Source organism: Antedon bifida, chromosome 11 (genome assembly GCF_963402885.1).
Source record: "Antedon bifida chromosome 11, ecAntBifi1.1, whole genome shotgun sequence".
Taxonomy (NCBI): Eukaryota; Metazoa; Echinodermata; class Crinoidea; order Comatulida; family Antedonidae; genus Antedon; species Antedon bifida.
The window spans coordinates 18,327,723-18,351,783 of NC_136236.1; the positions used below are offsets into that span (position 1 = coordinate 18,327,723).

Sequence of the window (24,061 nt, forward strand, 5' to 3'; positions counted from 1 at the left end):
AAATGAATAATCTTTTTTTATTTTCTATTACTTTCCATATAACATATTTATTATTTTGTGCATATCATTACATAGCATACAACAAGAAACTTTCCATTTCCATCCTGACATAACATACATGCACTCAATTTGCAAAAATAAACTGTAATATTGTAAACATATCTGATCATTTTATAACAAGATACTCTATTAAAGATCCAAACATAACATTGCTGTAAAATCCTGACATAACATATCTGCACTCAATTGTACAAAGAGGCACTCTAACATTCTGACATAACATATCTGCACATTTTACAGAGAAACTCTACCCTTCTGACGTAAAATATCTGCACTCATTTTAAAAAGAGGTACTCTAAGTTTTAACACTCTGACATAACATATTGGCACTCATTTTACAGAGAAACTCTACCATCCTGACAACATATCTGCACTCTTTTTAAAAAGAGGCACTCTAACATTCTGACATAACATATTGGCACTCATTTTACAGAGAAACTCTACCCTCCTGACAACATGTCTGCACTCGTTTTAAAAAGAGGCACTCTAACATTCTGACATAACATATCTGCACTCAATAGACAAAGAGGAACTCTAACATTCTGACATAACATATCTGCACTCAATAGACAAAGAAGAACTCTAACATTCTGACATAACATATCTGCACACATTTTAAAAAGAGGAACTCTAACATAACATGTTTGCAATCATTTTACAAAGAGGCACCAACTAACTCTAAGATCCAGACATAACATACCTGTTCTTATTGCATAAACAGAAACTTTAACCACCTGAAATAACATATCTGCACTCGTTGTACAAAGAGGCACTCTAAACATTTTTATTTACAGCATACCATCATTCATTGTACAAAGAGAAGCCCTTATCTCTTGGAAAGATTCACCACTAGCAGTGGTCTTTATAACCCGTTTTCTAACTTCAACTTGAGGATTACTCCCCCTCAAATGCGCATCGATAGAATCAGCCAAATTATGATGAATTATCCAGCAGTCTCGTTCTCGGAGTTCAATAAGAACATCAAATGAAGGATCTCGTTGGCGCTCCAGAACCGTTTTGGTCTGTGATTTTCGCGTTTTTACCTCTTCTTTGCCAAGAATAACACTATGCGCGCTACCGGCAATTGGTCGCAATGACGGATTACGATGAATATCTGCGCAGGATTGTCCATGTGCTGTTGCTATGAGCTGTACACCTCGTTCAGCAATGCTCTGCGCTGCTTGTGCTTCTTGGATGCTACCCATCTCATCAATGATAATGACCTCTGGGTTGTGGTTTTGTACAGCTTCGATCATAAATTTGTATTGTTCACTCCTAGGATGTACCTAAAATAGACATAGAGGAGGTTGGTGTCAAGAAACGACTACTCTGTGTAAGAAATGTTGTACAGAAAGCTGGTTTACTGACCTCTGACACCCACCTACCATAGCTTTTGATTTGCTACAACCCACTGTAGAATCTAGATGTCTCTGGGCCATGTGTCTTCACTCGATTCCTCAACACTGCTTCTAGGTTCAGGCAAAGACTATATGGACACAATGTGTGCAGGTCCTCTACTGTAGGTCCTCGCGCTCCCTATTTTTACCCACCCTGTCAATTTTATTTCTAAACTAGAGCTCTGTCTACACTATCAAACTAAGTGTTTGTCAAAGAAGTTCGATAGTGTAGACAGAGCTTTAGAATATTAGAATCAGAATATTAAAAAATTTATATTTTATTTTTAATTTACCTGAAGTCGTCTTGCACTACCCAGAGAATCATGCAGACTATCCCCATCTCCACCAATCTGTGAACAATTTTAAACAATAATGAATAACTATTATAAGTAATGGGTCTGTTTAATGACGAGTATGTGTTCGGTCTGTCATGGTCATAGGCAAGATGAATTGCTTTACTCAAATTGCCATGGCCTTCAGATGGGATGTAAAGCTGTTGGTCCAGTGTACATACAGTGTTAAAGAACTTGGTACACTATTTAAAAAGAAGGCCTACGGTATCTGTATTTGTATTATTATTCAACCTGAAATTCGGATTAGATCCTATACAGACCCATGGCAGCCTACCACGAATTATAGGGGCAGAGATAAACAAGTGCACCAGGATTACCTCCTACTCTTCCAAAAGATTAAATGGGTTCTGTGAACACGAGCCAGATGTGAGTCCTTATTCGAGAATACTTTTTGTACCACCAAAACTACTACAATCAAGGAGAGCTTGAGCTAATGTGCGAATTGTACTGCTAATGTTTGTGGCTTCCTTGCCCTGTGAGAGCATGTGGTGCAGTGTTTTGGATGATGGACTACTAATAGTGAGATCGTGGGTTCGATTCCAACGCTCATCGCATTGCTTGTACAGTATTCTTTGGCAAGACACTTTACTTATGTTTGCCTCTCTCCACTCAGGTGTACAAATGGGTTCCTGGTAAGGTCAAGACACAATTACTGATTACTAGCTGCATTATGTGAATATATTTTCATACTGTACAGTACATGTTTAATCCAAAAATGACCAGGGTAATAATAATATGCAGCGCTCTCACAACATTAGGAACTTTATAAATCCTGGATATCATTATTATTATCCGCTCAGCCAAGCACACAAATTTTCCTCCGGTGTGCTGATATCGGTGGGTGTACTGTACTGAATTTTCAGTTTAGTATGCGGATCATTGCATTTACATATAATTTTATACCTCATTTGATGTGTCAACAATCATCACTCGTCGTCTCATGACATCACTGAGTAGTCTTGCATATTCCCGCAGGACTGTAGTTTTCCCAACACCTGGGCTTCCAAGTATAAGTACAGATTTGTGGCTTGCCACAATATCAAATATCATATCTAAGCAGCCATAGATGGCACGTCCAACTCGTGCAGTCAGCCCTACTGGTTTAAGTTGCTTGTTTACAATGTTGCTGTAGTAGTAAAAAGTTATTTTTTTAAATGAGTTGTTTTCTATTCATTATTCAATATCATGCACCAGTACTACATAGGAAAAAAGTTATCCAAGTTGTGAATATATAAAAATTTGGTACATAGATGGATACAATTTTTCTAGGCATTTTGTTGAAGACACTGCTTTGGTGCTTTGCATAGTGGACAGACGAATGAGCGCCGTTCGGAGGCCGTCATACGAAATGAAGGAACCCTTTAGAAGAGATTGCAATATGTCGTCGACATTTGTGCGTAATTCAGCTCAGTCAGGCTGCAAAACACAGGTTATTCCCACAAGAGTGTTGAATTCAGGTTATAGCGATCACCACAATATTGAAACTGCAGAAAATATTTGACCGTTCTTTTGTTTCAACCGATTGTAAACAGTATGCGTAACATGATTCGAGGAGTACGCATCAAACTGAAGTTGCAGTTACGTATACAATACAGTTCCTTTCAATTCCTGAAATGTAGAACATATTCAACTCAAAGCAATTCAACATTTACCTTACACGATGAAGGGTGCCCTCTATGCCTGCACGTCGATCTGATGAGAACTCTGTAAACTGGTTGCCAGAAAAAATGTCCTCAACTTGATGAGAAGTAATGACCGTGTCAAGTAAATACTTTGTCACACACTTACCAGATTCCAGTTGATAATATCTATATGAATAATCAAAATTTTATTTTTTCTATTCATTGTTTAATATCATACACCAGTACTACATAGGAAAAAAGTTATCCATTCAGCTAGCTGGCTCACCCTGAGTTCCTGATACTATTTATAAATAAAAAAAACTTGATTTGAACTCGCAAGCATATGTTCGCGCAATGTTGATATACATATTCAATCCTACAAACCTAAAGTATATGTTTATAGTGCTGAATTGTGACTATTTTGTGTATCACATATATACATAGCATAGATGACATTAGGTGACCATCCATATTCAAATTTTGATATAGTGAACAAATAATATCTGAAACAATAACAATTATTAAAGGTACTGTAATTGTCTGAGCAAGAACATATTTTTGAAGCAAACACACCTTGCATGAGGCTTCCTTCCAATGTCTAACACAACCTCAATTAGAAGATCAAGGGAATATATTCCATCTTGCTGATGGAGAAAAAATAGCACCTCTTTGATTTCATCTGGAAAAACATCCAGAAATAACTGCATATCTCTTTGATTATTCTCTTTAACACTGTCCAGCATTTTCTGGGTTATGTTTGTTGGATTTACAGATTCCAAATCCTAGAAGAACAAGAAATTTGATGTGGTTAAATATTAAAAAACAAGGGCTAGCATTTATCAATCTCTTTGCCAGATTGTTAAGCTTTTTATTATTATGGGTACCTTAAACACAAACGTTAAACACAAATATGCTGGTTACCAGCTGTAAAGTTATGGAAATATGTTTCCATACATGGTTTGATAAAAAAAATGACATATTATAATAATGCTTAGAGGTTTTGAGCATTAAGCGTTATATGAAAGCTGTTAAAAAACATTAATTTAAAGGGCAGTTCCAAGTTAAAATTTTGTTTATTATAAAACCTTTTTATCAACCTTTTCATTAGCAACCACTTATTTTTGGATAGTGGGGCATTATTTGATACAATAGGAAATTGACCAATGTAAATTTGAGGCACTTTTTAATCAACACATTTTACATACGAAAATGTAATTTTTTTACATAAAAAGTCATGAAAAATAAATTATGAAAAAGTCTAGTAGCGCCACTTTTTAAAAAGGGGCTAATTCATGTAAAAAAAAAAGTGGGGTTATTTTCAATGTTTTTGCCAAGGTTCATATATTGTTAAACCTGAAGCTAACCTTTAAGTAAAATGTTACACTGTACCTCACTACTCTCTGGAAGAAAAAATGCTATGCCATTGTTGTCAAACTGAAGGAAACGTGCTGTGTTCTCTTTCACCAACTGAGAAACCGATGTAGAAACTTTGTTTCGTTTGCTCAGTGGAACAGCTTGTGAAAACTTTTGTTGGCCTCGAACTTCCTTGAATAAACTGCCCTCTAGTGGAATTTTCTTAACATCGGTAGCGGTATAACCTGATGCACCAGCACTTGTTACTGCAGCCCTTAGTGTTAACAATTTGGGATGACCATTTTCTTTAATATCTCTGGCAACTTCTAAAACTGCTCTGCAAGCATGACCAAAACTGGTTAAATCTTCAGTAGTTCTTAGAAGTCTAATAAAAATATGAAATAATTGTAATAAATAAACTATTGTATGTTTACATATATTTATTTGGTCTGTTTAGTTGATAATGATACTAAAAGTTCCAAACAAGTATAAATAAAAAATATCTATTTACTTAGTATTTTATTTTAAATTGCTTGTTTACAGTATATTTTGTACTGTTTCTAATAAATGTGAATGAAATTTTTAAAAAACTACCATTAAAAAGGTTCAATTTATTGTCCAATCAGATATTTGTTTAAGGAATGAGGCAGCTTGATGTTACCAGCAGAAAAGTAGTTTTACAATAGAAAAAATGACCATCTAAACTACTTTTTAAATTTAATTAAATTTCCTAAATATTTCAATCAATTTTTATCAAAAAATGAATGGAAGTGGGTCTTCCCATTTCCAATTAACAAATAAATCAGGAAAAGGCTTTATCTGTGATGTGTAAACTCTGTGGGATAAAAATTAGGAAAAAATATACTTTTTAATGAAAAACAAAGACTACTTTTTTCACCAATCGTATGAACTTACGTGAGTAAATTAAGGTAGACAGTCGGAACCATTGTTGTGACAATATTTTTCAGATGAGCCTCTTTTGATAATTGTTTCCATTCGGGATGGGTGACATTTAAGAATTCGCAAACCTGCTTAAAAGTTACCACAGCGGTATCAGCTATTTGTTGTTTTGTAAGAATTTGGAAACATATCTGTGGAAAAAAAAATCAGAAAAAGAAAGGTTGTCTTTTTATTATTATTTAATATTAGTTTATTCTGTCTTAGACCATGTTTAGGCTGTCTTAGACCATGTTTAGGCTGTCTTAGACAATGTTTAGGCTGTCTTAGACCATGTTTAGGTTGTCTTAGACCATGTTTAGGCTGCCTTAGACCATGTTTAGGCTGCCTTAGACCATGTTTAGGCTGTCTTAGACCATGTTTAGGCTGCCTTAGACCATGTTTAGGCTGCCTTAGACCATGTTTAGGCTGTCTTAGTCTATGTTTACTAGGTTGTCTTGTCAAATTAAAGTTTGCTAGTGTAGATAAGGGTACCTTTGTATCAAAAATGTATGCAAGTTGTATCTGAAACTGGTCATACAGTGCTTTGGACATCAACCTGACATCATGGCAAACCTGAAAACAGATGTTGAAATTGAGTTATTAAATAACTTTTATATTAAATAATGTTTTTTGTTTTTTCACACATTCCTGAATCTGTTTTTAAAAAAGGAACTTGAGTAATGTAGGCCTACCTTCAGAATATTTGGATCTTCAAGAAGTTCCTTAAGGCACTCTTTTTCCCTAATATGGAGATGGCCATCATTTCCATTGGGGAATTCAATAACACAAACATCTGCATCCCATGATGCCATGCCAATCCCTGTAATAACATATTTGGTGTTGTTGTAGAATCCCTCTGTATGTAAGGCAATGATTGGCTGTTCATAATTGCGCTTGTTCATCGTAAGAAATTTAGAAACTACATCTGATGTTGAATGGTCAACTACATCAATACTGTCACGTATATCCTGATCATCACTGACATCATCTAAAGAAACAACTTGATCACTGGTGCCATTGTGCAGTAAAAGCTGATTACTGACAGATGAAACGACATCAGACTGCAAGTCCTGTTGTTCTTCGTTGTTCATTTTTTCAGCTTCAGTTGAGCTTAGCACCGAGACATTTTTCTTCTTCTTGCTTATATGAAACTCTTTCAACGTGGTTAAAGATTCACAAAAACTTTCAATCGTTTTTCCCAGCCCAGGTTTAACTTGATCTTTTGTTTGAATATAGTAGATAGAATAAAGCTCTTCCAATTTTACAAATTTGTTGGGACTTTGGAGAATTATGGTTTTTAACTTCACAATGTTCTGTTGCTTATTATCAAAGCCGTCTTGTACTTTTACAAATTGTTTTGGGGGTTTTCCTGGCGCTTTGTTAAGTTGTTTTATTTCACTTTGAAGAAGTTTGGCATTGGTTATTTCCCTCCCTTTTCCTTTGACATTAAAATATTGTGGAAATAATTTCACGGTTTCCAGAAATTCGGCAGAGTTAAAACCAAACATTTCAAGAATTGTAGAATTTGGTTTGGTGTTACGAAATCTACTGTATAGTTGATCAATCGTATTTGGACCCGTCTGAATTAGTATGTTCTGTACTGCAACAATATTTGCATTTCTTAGCTTGATTTTTTTTGACATTTCTGACAAGTTTGTGTGAATATAAATGTCTATGAAATCTGAAAATAAATTTAAAAATTGTGTATAAACATTAACAATATTTTGCATAATTTTTTTTAAATTATAGGCCTAGATATAGGCCTATGAATTAACAAGCAATTAGAGAAAAAAAGAAGAAAGGCCTGGTTTTTAAACTATGGCAGCCTAAGCCATAGAGTTATAGTAGACGTTTCATTGCACTGTGACTTAGACTGTGAAATTACTAAATACAGATGTATCTAGATGCCCGTCACACACGCCCCATGAGTCATGGATGGTAATGTAGGCTAGGCCTAGCCTAGGCCTACTTACTCTACTACTACTCTGTCTGGCAAATCGTCCAATCGCATGGTGAATCAAAAGAGAGAATTATTTATTATAGCCAATAATGCATACGGTTAAACAATTATTATTTACCTATAGAGTTAATAAATGACTTCTCCTCTTTGCGTGTTCTTTACAAATGAGGCAAAAGTCTGTGAAAATGCGGGTTATGAAATTTCCATGGGAAATTCCCTAATTTAAATTGACGCCCTCTATAAATAAGATTAAATCTTATTATGTCTGTTTAATATTTTCACAGAAAAAACAAAAGAATAATAGATAAATATTAATAGCCCGGCTGGGAGATCGATTGGTGTTTAAATAAAATGTATTTAATATTATTTAATTCATTCGCATTATGTGGGCTACACTAAAATAAAACCCGGGACCCCGCCGCCGGTAATACGTTTTGTATCGGAATGCGTTAATAAACAATCCTATATTTTATTATTCGGTCGGCTTATCTGATCGGAATCCGGTCTCAGGATAAATTTTAAATTAATTCCCTCCATTGAAAAAGAAAAGCTAAAATTATCACAACTGAGCACTCTCACGCATAATCCTACAACCAAGTTCATTTGTTATCAATAAAAACGAATTTATGTTTTTGTAGGCCTATAGGCCTATAAGAAAATATCAAAAGATGTTTTAAATCTGTATAAAATATGTCCTAGATAATGGAATTTACATTATAAAATTGTTATTTACAATGCCTAATATTATATTTTTAAAAAAAATATAGGCCTAAGTTTACAGTTACGTATACAAATTCAATGATTATTATTATTTCTATATTAGTTTTTTACATATAAATGTCAGAGTTAAATTTACTGAGAAATGTTCAAATTACTCTTGTATATTCAATTCAATTCAATTCATATTTATACTGCGCCGAATTCTTTCCAAAGAGATAATTTCTGAGGCGCAACACCAGAACCGCTAGCACTCGTAAATTTGTTGAAATAAATATGATTTCAGATGCCTTTTAAACAAGTCTGTAGATGTTGATTTCCTGATGTTAATCGGAAGAGTGTTCCATATAGATGGAGCGCAGACACTAAACGCACGATCACCGTACGTTTTTAGGGCGTGATCTAGGTACGTGTAATCTTATGTTATCATTAGATGATCGTAGTGAACGATTGCTGTGTTGGTAGCTTAGCAATTCGCTCAGGTACTCCGGTGCCAGGCCATTAAGGCATTTATATGTCAGTAGCAGAATTTTTAATTCTATGCGTTTCTTTATTGGTAACCAGTGCAGTTTGATAAAAAGTGGAGTAACAGTAACATCGATGTCAGATTTCGTACTGCGTAAAATAGCGCATTTATTTCGGTGTAGTAATTCATCAATAACGCTTTGAATGATTTTAGAGTTGTTTCCACATTCAACGATTTTATCATTATAGTAGTCCTTTTTTGCTTTTTTTGAGCAATTCATTGTAAATATGACGGGCGCGTTGATAAACTTCAAAATCTTCAACGACATAGGTCTTCCGCCATTTTCGTTCAGATTTCCGACGGACTGCTTTCGCTTCACGTAGTTTACTCCCGTACCAACATCTTTGTGGTCTTTCAATTACAGTTTTTACTTAAGCAGGAGCGTGTTTGTTTAGGATATTATTAAGACAATTATAGTAAAGAGTTCCGAAGATTTGTTTACATCTAAACATTGATCATTTAACAGAGGCGAATTAGAAATATCAGATCGAAAAACATCAATGTCTATGTTACCGTATTTACGTATCTTCATCGATTTTTCCGTACGACTTGGTTTTGGGATATTTATTTTTCCTGTAATCAAAGCATGATCGGAGATTAAATCCATCACTTTAACGTTGTACTTCAACGGTGAATGTTCATTTATCACAAAAACATCAAGAGTGTGTCCGAGTTGGCTCGCACACTAATTGCTTCATTGCGATGTTATCTAAAGCATCATTAGTAAACCGTTTGGTATTTCGATCTGTAGTTGTTTTCTAGGTGAAAATTCACCAACTATTACTTTCTCCGTACCAGGATTTTCGATGATAAAGTTTTGTAGGAACTGAGGGAACTCATCGAAAAATAACTTATCGGTAAGACTATTTTTCTGTGACGATGGAGGTCTATAAATCAGTGCAATTTCGAAATTGATGTTGCCTAATTAAAATCGGATAGTCGCACTTTCTTTAGCCATATATAGGCTAAAGTACTGAAGAAAATGAAAAATGTTTTAAATATGCATTGGTATTCTGAAGAAACAAGATAAATTACAAATTATTATAACAAATTAAAATTAAAGCCAGTGTTTATTTATGTAAAAGTAAATCATAGGAAGCAATTATCAAAGTTGAAATTATTGTCAGAAGAAATTATGCATTATAAATTATAAAAACATCCTATAAAGTCTACACCTAAACTACCCCCAATATTATTATAGGACTAGGACTACTCTCTTCCCCTCTTTAATTACTACCACTAGGGGATTCCCCCAACCCACTGGATTTATTGTATGCCTTCCAAGAAGGTGCTATAGCACTTATCTCCAATATCCCCGGCCACCGTACACGCTTATAAAAAATACTTCCGGGTTATATTTTTTTACGGAAGCAGGGATATTCCCCGGTTATCAACAACTGTGTCAAGATTGAAAAATATTACGTAGAGAAAAAGACATTTTTCAATCGTGTTTTACCACAATAATTGTTGTTGGTTTGATTAAAATTATACAGGTATGGCGGGCGTATCTGTACCAGTCGGTTATCATGTCGCTGAGATGAACAGAGTTGGTTGGATTATACCAACCAGGTACCAGATTATGCAAGCCGTCGGCACAGGGGCGTACGGAAGCGTTTGGTAAGCTTGTTTGAATGATGATGAGTGTGAAAGCGTTTGTGTGACTACTAGCCTAGGCCTAGACCTTTTATTAGAAAATGAATCAATAAGCCAGCAATGTGTTTATTTTATCTTTTAATTAACACTAATATAAATGACAGGATAGCTTGCATAATTCATTCATGTATACTATTTATTCAAATTCAAAATAATGGTCCAATTACAATTGGTTTTTAAAAAAGAAAAGTAAAACATGATTTATTTTATTGTTATAGTTTATTGTTATATCTAGAAGATACAGTACCATATTTCTGGCTACTAAAGGTACAGTTAAGGGTGCCATGTAAGCATAGATATGAACGGTGTTGAAATCATGAAGACATTTTATTTTTCATTATTCTTTTGATCACAATAAAAATACAAGCAATACAGCGAGCGTTTTATTGAACCCACAATCTCATGATAGTCCACATGCCCTTACAATGTTTTCGTCTACCAACAGCAGATTTTATATGTTTTTTAATCAAAAGTTTAAATTTATGTTTACAAATAATGAATGTTTGTGAGTTGGATGGTAAGAATATTTCACGAGTTGGAAAATTGACTACTCTGTTTTTAACAAGGCAGAACTGAGTTGAAAATAGAGCAGTCGATTTTTCAATTAATGAAATATTCTCTCCATTCAACGAATACAAAACATTCATTATTTGTTTTAATTTTTATAACCTAATACAAAATATTCGTTATTTTTTATTTTTACCTACTTTTATTCAATTTAATCCATTGTAAATCATTTACAAATGCTAGGCCGGGAAACCAGGCCATTAAAATAGGCAGTGCTCCAACTTTAGGCGTGAAGTAGAACATTTGTAGACAGCGTACACAACAAGTAGATTTCTGAATGCAATCAGTCAACAATGTTGCATGGCATAAATTCTCAAAATGTTTACAGAAAGCTATACTTGCATTAGAGCACTTTCATTATCACCATTAGATATCACTTTTTCGTTAGATAGGGCTAAATTCCGAATGACACATGATGCATAATTGACAATAAAATTGTAAGAATACAATCAAGTGTGTTTAATAAACATTTATATTGCATGCAATTTTAATGTTAAACAGTTCTGCAAAGGATACGCAATGCAATAGGCAAGTTGCAATCAAGAAGCTAGCAAGACCATTCCAGTCCAAGATTCATGCTAAACGAACATACAGAGAATTGAGGTTGCTAAAACATATGAAACATGAAAACGTAAGTTGTTTACCTTGCGTTCTTGCCATTTTCACAGTGGCGGCATCTATAGGTTTCGAACCCTGGACTAGCGCAGGAATCTGAGCACTGTCCATTCAGGCATTTGACTAGCTTACGATACAGCGAAATGTCATAACCGATTAGTCTTTATATAAAGCATTATAGCGCCCTCTATCAAAGCTGGACACCTTACTAGAGCAGTAAAACCAACAATGTTAATACACAATACCGTTCAATATTGGCGGATCAAAGATATCTGAAATGGGTATGTTGAATAAGGTAGGGGATGATGGTGCGGACCCCAAGAACTTCAAGAGCGCAGCCTGATTTGGCCGTACCTTGCAAAATTTTTAATTTGACAGTCTAGACACAAAGAAATGCACCCAGAGTCGAGAATCTTTCTGGCCTATAGATACAATTTTCCTACTAATTACACCTAAATGTATAAAAAATATACATTTTCCTTTTTATTTGCAAAATCGGTGTACGGTAGTGTGAAACAGGGTTTTTTGGTCTTTTAAATGTGTTCACACCAACCAAAATATTTGAAATACTGTGAAAAATGTATTCATTGTGTTTTCACAGGTTATTGGTCTTTTAAATGTATTCACACCAGACCAAACATTAAAAGATTTTCAGGATGTTTACATGGTAACTCACCTGATGGGTGCTGATCTCAATAATATCGTCCGCACACAGAAGTTGACAGATGACCATGTGCAGTTCCTTATTTACCAAGTTATAAGAGGCTTGAAGGTGAGTTTTAACAACTATTCGACGTTAATTAAAAGATCTTTCACACCTGTTCCGGGAAGGTTCCGATCCAACGCCTGCAAATCCAATCGAACGTCATGTGTGAAAGACCCTTTAAACAGACTTTAAGCCTTTTTAACCTCTTTTTATAAAAATAATGACTACACGTTGAACGGAAATAACTCTGTGTGAAGAACGATCAAACAATCGACGGTTCCCATACATAACATGCGCATCTTTAACATGCGCAAAAAAATGTTACAGTTTACCAGCAGAAAAGGTATGATCGTTTTGCTGATTGCTGTAGATACATGGAGTGTAATTTTTTCGAGCCAACTAGCCTAGTGGGAGGTGCCTTGTTGTACAGTATAGACAAAGATTGATATTGTTTAAGTATGATAAATAAATAATTTATAACTTCTCTTTAACGATAAACACAACACTGACCCCACCACGCTTTCTAGTAACATGTATTAGTATCTCACATGCTTATTGGTCGCACTAGATGTCATACGCATTGATTAACGTATCATTATTGATCGATTATTACAATTTTTCTACTGCCTTCAAATTCGACAAAGGATTTTGTACAAAATTATTGTTTTTGTTTTTAAATGTGTTTGAAATAATTAAGTTATAACCGGCGAGATATGGTCACTGGTGGTCAATGGTAATTACAGGTGTCAACTTTCTTCCACTAATGATTCCCTCTGACTTATTGTTCCACGAAATAAAAAGAAAGCTGGTGATAACACATTTTCTGTAGCTGCTCCACGCATAGAACGCACTTCTTGTTGATTAAGAGGAACCAATTTGGCACCTCTATTTAAATATAGACTTAAAACTTTTTATCCAGTAATTTAAGTATTGGATGTTAGGCGCTCCGTTCTTGGTGGTAGGGCTCCATAAAAGTTAATAATAATCCTAACAGTGGTCAGAGGGATTGGTCTGAAAATTTTCTCTCAGAAAGTGTGTTTATTTTCTATTGTACCACGATACTAAATACGAGTAATTACCATCTTAGAATATCCAGGATATTATAGAATATTAACCTCTGCTGAGTCATAAAGTTTTTTGAATGACCTTTGACATTTCGAGTAAACAATGCAAAGACCGGGTATTCCAGAATACTGAAGTTATTCATTTTAATGCAATATATTTCATCGTGATATGGAACTTTTTACTGCTAATTAAAATAAAACAAAGTCAAAACATTTTGTTATAGTTGAAATTTAATTTATAAAAATTGAGAAATTAAAAAAAAGCTTTATCAATGACTGGTATTAAAATAGTCCATAAAAAGTCTAATGCAAATGAAATGAAAAGTGGTCAGTGGCATAACAGCTATGAGCGCTCACTGGCTAAACCCAGGGGCACCTGAGCAGTGCCCAGAGGAAAAAAGACATTAAAATATGCCGGCGGCATTCAGCGTTGGGAGGGTCACAGGGTTCCTAAACAGTAGGTTCAATTATTTGTGACCCTTAGAACAATACAGTTGAGAACAATTAGATTTAAAAATACAGTAAACTCTCCCAATACAGGACTCCTGAAACCGTGAAATTCTCCCCATACCAGACTTTTCTGACATTTTCCAAACATTCACAAATTCATTTTTACCATTCAAAACATGTATTCCAGAAAACCAAATATATTTGCGAGCCCAAAGGTGTCTGATATTGGGAGAGTTAAAAAATTTATAGAATGTATGATATGCCTCTCAGGACCTTTGACCTCTATGCTAAGACTTCAAATTAACTGTCCAGGATAACTGAAAACCATGTACAAACATTTAGCAATTGATTTGCACTTGTTTTATTTCTTTAGTCATATGATTTGATTTTCTCCATTCAACACACACATTTTATTAAAGCCCATTGTCTGAAAGTCAATATGTGTCTGGCAGTTAAATTTAACTGTTTATTGTCTATTTAATAAGTGAAAAAGTTTTTTCTGCTTTGTTGGAAAATATTTAAAATTGGCAGGGAATGTCTCAAAAATTATGTTATTGTAGTTAGCCATACACAAAATTTACAGCATTTATTTAGAAAAGAAGCCCATCTCAAAAAGAAGCCCATCTCAAAAAGAAGCCCCTCTCAAAAAGAAGCCCATCTCAAAAAGAAGCCCATCTCAAAAAGAAGCCCATCCTAGAGTCCTAAAAAAAGAAGCCCATGGGCTTCTTTTCAAGATTTTACAGTATCTTGACATAAGGCACACTGGGACACTAACAATCAACGATTAATTTCTTACATAAATTAAAACAAAAGAAATTAGAAAACTTTTCATTCTAGAACAATAGGATAACCATTTATGCTGTCTTTGATAAAAATAATATTTAAAAAATACAATCAAATGTCGTCATGATCAATAGGAACAATTAAATCATAGTATTGTCATGATATTATTGCTCTTAATTACTAATCATTTTATTGGACGTGTGAAAATATTATTTTCATTAAAGGCAGCATAAATGGTTATCCTAGAGTTCTAGGATGAAAACTTTTCTAATTTTTTGTTTATGTATTATAAAAATGTATGTTTGTTTATTTATCGGCAATCGTTATCATCCTAGTGCGTATACCAGCCTTAAGTCTAGATACTATAAAACCGCAAAAAGAAGCGCATGGCCTAGTGGAAATGGGCCTTTAAGCATAGAGATGCCAACCCATGTGTTTTGTTGTTTGAGGTGGGTAGTCAAACACTCCTGACCATGGCCTAGTGTAAATGGGCCTTTAAGCATAGAGATGCCAACCCATGTGTTTTGTTGTTTGAGGTGGGTAGTCAAACACTCCTGACCATGGCCTAGTGTAAATGGGCCTTTAAGCATAGAGATGCCAACCCATGTGTTTTGTTGTTTGAGGTGGGTAGTCAAACACTCCTTACTGTGACAGGAAGGATGTATTCACACACACACAGTATTTACACAATTGAAGTCTGTTAGATTGTGGATTAATAGACTTAATCATTCTGTTTACAACCTTGTATTAAACACACACACCTCAGTGTATCCTTTCCAATTTTCTTGGGTAATTATGTGATCTATTAGTTCTATGGAACGGAAAAGTGATATTTAATGGTGATAAATGGTATTGAACGTTTAGCTTTTTGTTGGAAAAAAATTGATATTGTTTGAAGGTTTGCATGGCGAAATCAAGTGTTGATATAAAGTTTGCGGTACACCACGTATATTAGTTCTGATAACTGTTGAGTTTCAACGTTCAACGTTTCAATCAATATGATTTGATCGTCCCCGGGAGTCAGAATATTCTATATAATATATGTGGTGTACCGCAAACTTTATATCAACAAAAAAAATTGACTTGCATTTAAAAAAACAAATTGTAGTGTGTGTTGTCTATCCATCTATTCAGTCTGCGTCCAAATGCTTTACAAATAAATAATATTTTACTCGGCAGCTCCACATTTCATTAATAGAATATCAGTTAATATTAACTCATGAAATATTCTCACCATTCAAGTCATAAAAATTCATTGTTTGTATACTAAGCTATTTTGTAAAAATCATTCCACACTATTTGAACTCAATATACAGTAGTTTAAAACTTGAAAATGCAAGCCAATTTGTGATGTGAACTCCACTCCCTAAGCCCCAAATGAGACTTCATTTATAAGCACAATAAATAATAAAATAGTTTATCCATCCTGTAATTGGCGAGTTGCTCACTGTTAGATGCGTATGGAAATACAATTTTTTTTTATTAATCAATTTGTTTTTCGCAATGTGATGAAAAGGAAATGTTTTAATGTTCTGATTGTAATTAGTATGTTATCTTTCAGTATGTGCATTCAGCTGGTGTCATTCACAGGGATTTAAAACCAAGTAATATTGCAGTCAACGAGGATTGTGAACTTAAGGTATGATCATTATTATACAGTAGAATCCTTTATTTAGAGCTTGGTTCGCACTAGTGACGCAACGTAACACAACCTATGCAACATAAGCAAATGCCCCTGCCTGCGTGAAATCAAACCTGCTTGTTGCGCATCAACGTTAGCATGCCGTAGAATTTGACCAGGTTCACCTCTCATACTTTTGAGTACTCGCTGTACTATGTTTTCCAGTGTTCTTTTGTCTTGCGATGTTGCGTGAAATCAAACAGATTTCATTTCCCGTAGCGGTTTTTGCGTCGTCGGTTCCCACTTGTGATTACACAATACAACACTTTGTGTCGATACATCGCTGCATTGCGTTGCGTTCTAGTGGGAAGCAAGCTTAAGGAGACACCTTCTGGACCAAACAAAGTTTCCCCTATAATACAGTATGAGTGTCCACTGAATGTGATATTTTGTAGTATTTAAACATAAAGGCACCCTTGTTCATTTTTCACTGCAAATTTTTCCCCTTTTAGTGGTCTCCCAAAGAAGGGGTTATACTGTATCACAAAGATTTGAACACTTTGATAATTACAGTAGAACCCCTATTAAGGGGACACTTTCCTGAGTCAACTAATTGGAGGCCTGCTAATTGTTCCTTTAAAAAAAACACTCTCAGAAAACTTTAAATTCTCCAAATACCGGACTTTTCTTGAGGTCCAAAAGGTTCCAATTTTTTTGCTGCCATTAAAACATGATTCAGAATATATGGAAAACCAATATTATATTAGGCCAGCCCAGGGGTGTTTGGTGTTTAATTTTGGCTACCCACCACCAATAAGGCCAATTTACACAGATGATCTGTAACAGTACCCAAAAAATGCAAAGTTTGTCCCACATAAAATCTGTATCTATCCTGAACAGGTTTTTGCTCAAACGCGTGTCCATTCCTCATTGTGTGTTAAATGGTCGTAAGAAATATCCTAGATTCTATATTTTTGTTTTCCATTTACAGTTTACTGTTACTGCTCAGATTCTGCGTATAATTGTCTTGTACTACTAATGCTACACTAAATGTCTGATTTTTGTTGTTTTTTCACTCATATTTCATATTATGAGCAAAGAATCTACATAATAACACATTTCTTGTTTTAGATACTTGATTTTGGTCTAGCAAGACTATCTGATGATCAAATGACTGGATATGTTGCGACCCGTTGGTATAGGGCTCCTGAAATTATGTTCAACTGGATGCAGTACACAAAAGCAGGTATTCTAAACCACATAGTATTTTATATTGTATCCAAATATGGTAGTGATATGCCCAAATATGGTCGTGATATGACATCATTGTCCATTAATAGACACATCACATTTTTTGTCACATATAGTTTGATAGTATAGACAGGGCTTTAGAATGTAAATTATGGATTACTAATTGTAAATTAAAGTTTTATATAATTTATTGTCACATAAAGAAACCCAAGACAGTATACAAATTTGTCCCATACTTCATTAATTATACCATATTAATTTGAATAAATTCCCCTAAAAACCCTTCTGAATAAATTCCTTGTGATATTTATTGTTGATGCAATCTTAATTGTTACAGTATATACTTATACTACAAAATTGGCCGATGTAACTACTTTTACATAAACTCTTATTTAAGTTTTCAATTTCATCATCAGTATAATACATGTATACTTGCGACCATGCAATTTCCTTCAAATCTGTACCACTAGACGAATTTGTTCGCGCGAATCGAAAGCGTCATGCTATGCGCATGCGTATTCAAGTTTCAGTCTGCCATACTCCCTTCTGCGACGAATTCTAGTTCCTTTGATTTTTCGCTTCAACGAAATTTACTAGTTCGAATTGTTTCTACTTTTTTTTAAGCAAAATATTGCGCAATTAATCAGAGCTCAGGAATGAGCTATGACGCTTTCATGAGCACTCATGCGAATCGAAAAGCTCAGCAGTCACTCAAGGAACATGAACGTCGCAGCTATTCACTCATGTAGTGGAAAGGGAGTAGCACGATTTTTTCTCTTTTTAAAACGTTGGATTCGCGAAAACAAATTCGCCTAGTTGAAAATCGGCTTAATGACATCCATTTATCAGAATTTATAAAAGAGCTTTTAGAATAATGTGCTAATTATTATATTATATATGACCTGTAACGATATTTGTTTGTTTTTTTCAGTTGATATTTGGTCAGTAGGTTGTATTATGGCTGAGTTACTGACGGGAAGAACTTTATTTCCTGGAACTGATCGTATCCTTTCAGATTTAACTCCGATTTATAAACATTTGACTTTTTAAAAGCATGATTTTTAATACTAATTACCATTATTAATCATCGTTTGTCTAATTTATTTGACTTGTGGTTTTTAAACAAGGCCATAGATTTTCTTGAAGTGTATCGTTAATGAAACGTAAATCACTACCTAATGACTTTTTTTAAAGAGAGGGTGGGGGGGGGGGAGGGCTGACATGGCTTTTGATATGATTTATGTGTATAAATACTTGACTGTTTGAGTTAGAAGGGGATGGGGTGGGCGGGGGGATATTGAGAATACCAAAATTTCACCCAACCACGGTGGGGCTTAGGTAAGACATTTTAGGAATATTTGCCTATTTTATGTCTTATAGACACATGTGGCCAAGGATTACCAATAGTAAATTAATCACTGTCCTACCAGATAGGTTGTGATTCCTCTGATACAGGGGCTTTTGTGAACCAGGTTACTGGGGTGTAAACCCACTACTCATCTTGAATGATGAACTGGGTTCTTTGAAGTGCACATGAGTTAGATATGTACACTGGTTTATAGTCCTCATCCGGGAAGACTTGTTCTACTGTACCACCAGAACCATGGAGCAAGTGAGCCCCGAACCCTTGAACAGAAAATTGCATCTCATAGGCCAATATCAAGTTAAAATTGATTCAGGTCAATTTTTAAAAATTCCCCAGTATTTTAGAAATAATTTATGACAGAAAAAGGGTGTTGCCTGGACAACTAGGAGGAGGGTGGAGAGCTTGTGCACCTATCCAAGGATTCACCCCCTGCTTTGAGGTCGTTATTTTGTCTTTAATTTTGATACAGATATAGACCAACTTACTAGAATCATGAATGTTGTAGGAACGCCATCTCCACAATTTATGAAGAAGATAAAAAGTGACGAGGTAAGATCAATCATTTCTTTTATTTCATACGCATCCAAAAAACGATTGCCAATTACAGGATGGATAAACCATTTTATAATTTATCGTGCTTATAAACTAAGTATCATGAGTTACAGCCCGGGTACTAGGTCAGAATTGAACCCTGGACCTTGGGATTGAAAGGCAAGCACATTAACCACCAAACTACAGCTTCAATCAATCAAAATTATAAGGCCTAAAAAATAATTTTATTTTCTGTCATCTGCTTCCCCGCATGATGATCCGAAAAAAAGTTGTTTGGTGTTGGGGGCACTACAACAAATTAAAAACATAATTTTTAAAAATAGGGACTTTTAGATTGGAGTGAACGTGTACGAAGTTCATCGGTCATCACGTCAAAAAGTAAATTGTAAAATGCCACTCCCAAATTTTGCAGTCGACGTGCCAGTCACCGTGTGCATGTGCATATAAAAATGATGCCATAGGGTATCAGTCCACGTGAAAATCTAAAAGTCCCTAATAGTATATGATACATCGGCTAAACTGGTCTAATTTTGTTTTTGTCTAGTTTTTTCCACCAGAAAAAAAAGTTACCAATTTTGTTTTTCGATTTTAAGGCTAAGAGCTACGTAAGCACATTGGAACCTACAGAAAAGAAAGACTTCAAGACGTTTTTCCTTGGAGCTAATCCGCAAGCAATCAATCTGATGGAACAGATGCTGTTAATGGATTCTGACGAGAGAATCACAGCAACTGACGCCCTCAAACATGGTTACTTTGAACAGTACCACGATCCAAACGACGAGCCTGACGGCGAGCCATACGATGGGGAATTTGAAACAATGCAACTCACAATAGAAGAGTGGAAGGGTAAGTCCGTAAGTGGTAGTCCCGGTTTTTCCCAAATGAACGGCTGGCAGGTGCACGAGCGAGAAGCTATAAAATTGTGCTGCTTTGATAGCAAGAGAGACCAATGCAGTAGTTACTGCAGTAACTGCAGTAGAATAATTTTTAAAATGATCCCTTTCAAACCTGATTACAGAGGATTCACAGATATCTTTTATAATTTTTTTTTTTCAGAAAAAGTGTATGAGCTCGTACTGGAAGGCGAGCCACAAGAAGCCATGATCCATGAATGAGATCCAGGAGAGTACATTTCGATGAGGTCCCCATTCACACTCATGTTACTTTGAAGCCAGCACAAGTAAAAAAAAATGAACTGCCATATAATGTTTTGTCTATACACTGTAACAATTATTGCACATATGGGTAGTTATTAAAAAAAAAATGATTTTAGAAAAAAAGGAAGGTAAAATAGTTTTAAAGATATACAATGAAAAATAATGTAAGTGATGCCACATGTGTACTGTTGTATGAAAACTAAAATTGTGATGGGTTTTTTCAAGCTGAGATCTGACACAATACTTTGTTTGTAAAAAAGCAATTTTAAATATTTCTTTCACAATGCCTAGCAAAACTCCGGAGTTTACAAGCACCGGAGCGCACACGATACAAAACACCAATGTTGATGCGCAATTGTGCGTAAGCTTTGGAGTTTTGCTACAGCAGAGCGGTATGAAAATGATACTCTCTTAAAACTCCAATTTCGAATTTCTTTCCCTTGATTAAAAGTTGTTAGGCCAGCTCAATAAGAATAATAAGTTCAACCAATTATGTCTATATTTAAATTCTTATACTGTATATAGCCAAATACTATGATACTGTGTGAATGTGACTTACTATATTTAACCTTAATCCCAGGATACTGTTGCTCACATGTGATGAATATTGGTATTGTATTATGCTATTTGACTAGATACAAAAGAACCGGTTGATCATGGCCAATATTGTACTATGGTCATTTGGGTCATATTGGCCCCAGGGGGTAATGCACCTATCTTAAACATGCTGTAGTAAATACGTTTTTAATAATTTCAAAATTCTTTTTTTTTAACTTTTATTATTTTCTTTTTCAGCTAATATTACTAAATAAGGCCCCAAATCTGTTATGCAATAAACTTGCCTCCTAAACATATTAGAAATAAATGATAATTCACAATTTAACTGTAAAACGAGTCAAATGGAAAAATATGAGGCCTAAAAAGTGTTTGTGCGCTATTAAGTTTACATTTGCTACTATATTTCTTATGAAATCAAAGATATATTGTTCTGCTGGGAAAAAAATTATAAAAAAAACTGTTTTGTTCAATATTCCATTTTAATGTCACATAATAGTGACCAAATTTGCATTAAAAAAAATGATTTACCTGAGAAAAAAAAACTATAATTCAAAGCAAAAAATAGTTTTTTGTTAAATATACCTGTTATTTTGTAATAGTTATATGAGTGAAATCATTTTTTTTTGTTCTATGAATGTGAATAACTATTCAAAGTCTGGTTTAATTTCTTTTTATTTTTGAGAAATACAGCGGCATACCAACAACTTTTTAGGCCTGATCATAAATTAATTTGCCGTACTTAGAAACTATTATCACTGTATATATTGTATATAAATATTAGGGCTAAAATGGTCTCCCTATTTTGTTGCATATTCTAGAGACTTAAATCTATATTGTACTAATAGTGTATCAAATTAACAATAGTAAGTTAAAATATTTAATATTACTTTTGATCAGTGAATACGGTATGATAGATAGATTGGGATACCCTATTTAGGAACCACTCATAGGTTGGGATACCCTATTTAGTGACCACTCCTAGTTTTGGATACCCTATTTAGCGACCACTCCTAGTTTGGGATACCCTATTTAGCGACCACTCCTAGGTTGGGATACCCTATTTAGCGACCACTCCTAGGTTGGGATACCCTATTTAGCGACCACTCCTAGGTTGGGATACCCTATTTAGCGACCACTCCTAGGTTGGGATACCCTATTTAGGGACCACTCCTAGGTTGGGATACCCTATTAAGCGACCACTCCTAGTTTGGGATACCCTATTTAGGGACCACTCCTAGTTTGGGATACCCTATTTAGGGACCACTCCTAGTTTTGGATACCCTATTTAGGGACCACTCCTAGTTTTGGATACCATATTTAGAGACCACTTCTAGTTTGGGATACCCTATTTAGGGACCACTCCTAATTTGGGATAACCTATTTAGGGACAACTCCTAGGTTGGGATACCCTATTTTAGGGACCGCTCCTAGTTTGGGATACCCTATTTAGCGACCACTCCTATACATTAGGACACGCTTAAGGGCCATGACCCCTATAAGAAACACTTTCCCATTAAATTAAATTACAATGTCCAATGCCTATTCAGAAGACACCCCTATTAAGGAGACACATTATTGAGTACCAAGGTGTCTGCTCAATAGGAGTTTATTCTACAGCCGTTAATTTGTAACTCACATCCAGTATATATAATCTCCCGTCATATTAACTTTGAATAACATCCTGCTTGGTAAATCATTCTTGAAAATTAAGTATACAATAGACCTACAGCAGCAATGTAAACTAATAAACTGCAACATTTCTTTTGAAAGGTTAAAAAAATAAAGTAGTAGTCATTCGCAACTCTTTTAAATCCAACTACTCCAACTGTTAAGTTGATATTTAGAAGTTACTGTAGGTGCTATGGTATGGACCTTTCGTCGTAATCAGGCACAATACTGCGGAATGTTTATAGTCACTACACATGATACTGTCAAGAATCGACTGCAGCATTTCACAATGCACCAAGGACAGTTTATATAAATATCATAAAACTTATACAGTAATATATTTGATGAATTTACACCAGCTATTTATTTAGTGTGTGCAGTACCCAAGCGTGATGTATCCAGGCTGCAAATGTGCGTATTGGCAAAAGTTGTAATTATCAATTTCGGTCTATATTTTATTTATTTGTCACCAATAAATAAATAAATAAATGACGAGAAGTAATAAGCAAACAAATTTTCCTTTTACATCAAAATAAAACAATATAAAGCTATGTCTACACTATCAAACGTGTGATGTGCCCATATATGGTAGTAATATAACATCATCATGTTCATATATGGGCACATCACATTTTGTTGTCACATAAAGTTTAGAAAGAGCTTTGAACAAAATAACATTGAATAATGTATTTTGTCAGAGACCATCTTTGAAATAATAAGGGGCTTTAGATTTCTGCCGATCTATGACATAACACATTTATGTTTCGTTGGTCGTCGCCTGGGCTTAGAAACAAAACTTGGTCATCGGCCATTGCAAATATTTTTTGCTAGTGGTTTTTCCAAAGTGAGTGAAAACTGGCGGAAATTGGATACATTACTGTAACAACGTCTATGCGTTTTTCAAATATATTGGTAGTGTGTGTTTAGCAATCTGCTGGGTGATATAAATTATTTTAATATTCGTTCGTCAATGCCTATATGCTGTGAAAACTATCTATAAAATTGTGAAAATGTCATGTTCAGCCTGAATAGGTTTATAATGTAAAATATCATGGGAAAATAAAGATGAAAAGCAGACTTTTTATATAATTATGTGTATTAGGGCCAGTTTGCCAATTTTATT

At 34.7% G+C, this 24,061-nt stretch overlaps 2 protein-coding genes across 3 annotated transcripts; one reads left to right on the forward strand and one right to left on the reverse strand.

Moving 5' to 3' along the window:
* On the reverse strand, window positions 1–7,902 carry LOC144855901 (uncharacterized). Of its 2 annotated transcripts, none has more exons than XM_078713854.1 (10): window positions 7,803–7,902; window positions 6,417–7,405; window positions 6,217–6,297; window positions 5,701–5,876; window positions 4,822–5,122; window positions 4,006–4,214; window positions 3,463–3,618; window positions 2,714–2,936; window positions 1,751–1,807; window positions 1–1,346 (listed from the first exon to the last, which is right to left on the reverse strand). In XM_078713854.1, the coding sequence occupies exons 2-10, from the start codon at window positions 7,365–7,367 to the stop codon at window positions 849–851; spliced, it is 2,652 nt and encodes an 883-aa protein (XP_078569980.1). In that variant the 5' UTR covers window positions 7,368–7,405; window positions 7,803–7,902; the 3' UTR covers window positions 1–848. The 2 variants fall into 2 exon arrangements, with proteins under 2 accessions (XP_078569980.1, XP_078569979.1); XM_078713853.1 differs by having other exon boundaries at window positions 4,822–5,170.
* A 2,403-nt stretch (window positions 7,903–10,305) lies between these two features.
* Window positions 10,306–24,015, forward strand: LOC144856553 (mitogen-activated protein kinase 14B-like). Its single transcript, XM_078714572.1, has 9 exons — window positions 10,306–10,544; window positions 11,649–11,778; window positions 12,364–12,534; window positions 16,327–16,404; window positions 17,518–17,632; window positions 18,569–18,640; window positions 19,473–19,552; window positions 20,149–20,401; window positions 20,612–24,015. The coding sequence occupies exons 1-9, from the start codon at window positions 10,423–10,425 to the stop codon at window positions 20,668–20,670; spliced, it is 1,080 nt and encodes a 359-aa protein (XP_078570698.1). The 5' UTR covers window positions 10,306–10,422; the 3' UTR covers window positions 20,671–24,015.
* The last annotated feature ends 46 nt before the right edge of the window (window positions 24,016–24,061 follow it).

Excerpts from the sequence above, each read along its gene's own strand:
- LOC144856553 (XM_078714572.1), top strand. The coding sequence starts at position 10,423 with ATGGCGGGCGTATCTGTACCAGTCGGTTATCATGTCGCTGAGATGAAC. Across the intron at positions 10,545-11,648 it reads GGGGCGTACGGAAGCGTTTG|TTCTGCAAAGGATACGCAAT; the intron begins GTAAGCTTGTTT and ends AATGTTAAACAG. Across the intron at positions 19,553-20,148 it reads AGAAGATAAAAAGTGACGAG|GCTAAGAGCTACGTAAGCAC; the intron begins GTAAGATCAATC and ends TTCGATTTTAAG.
- LOC144855901 (XM_078713853.1), bottom strand. The coding sequence starts at position 7,367 with ATGTCAAAAAAAATCAAGCTAAGAAATGCAAATATTGTTGCAGTACAG. Across the intron at positions 6,298-6,416 it reads AAGATCCAAATATTCTGAAG|GTTTGCCATGATGTCAGGTT; the intron begins GTAGGCCTACAT and ends ATCTGTTTTCAG. Across the intron at positions 2,937-3,462 it reads GGCACCCTTCATCGTGTAAG|CAACATTGTAAACAAGCAAC; the intron begins GTAAATGTTGAA and ends TTACTACTACAG.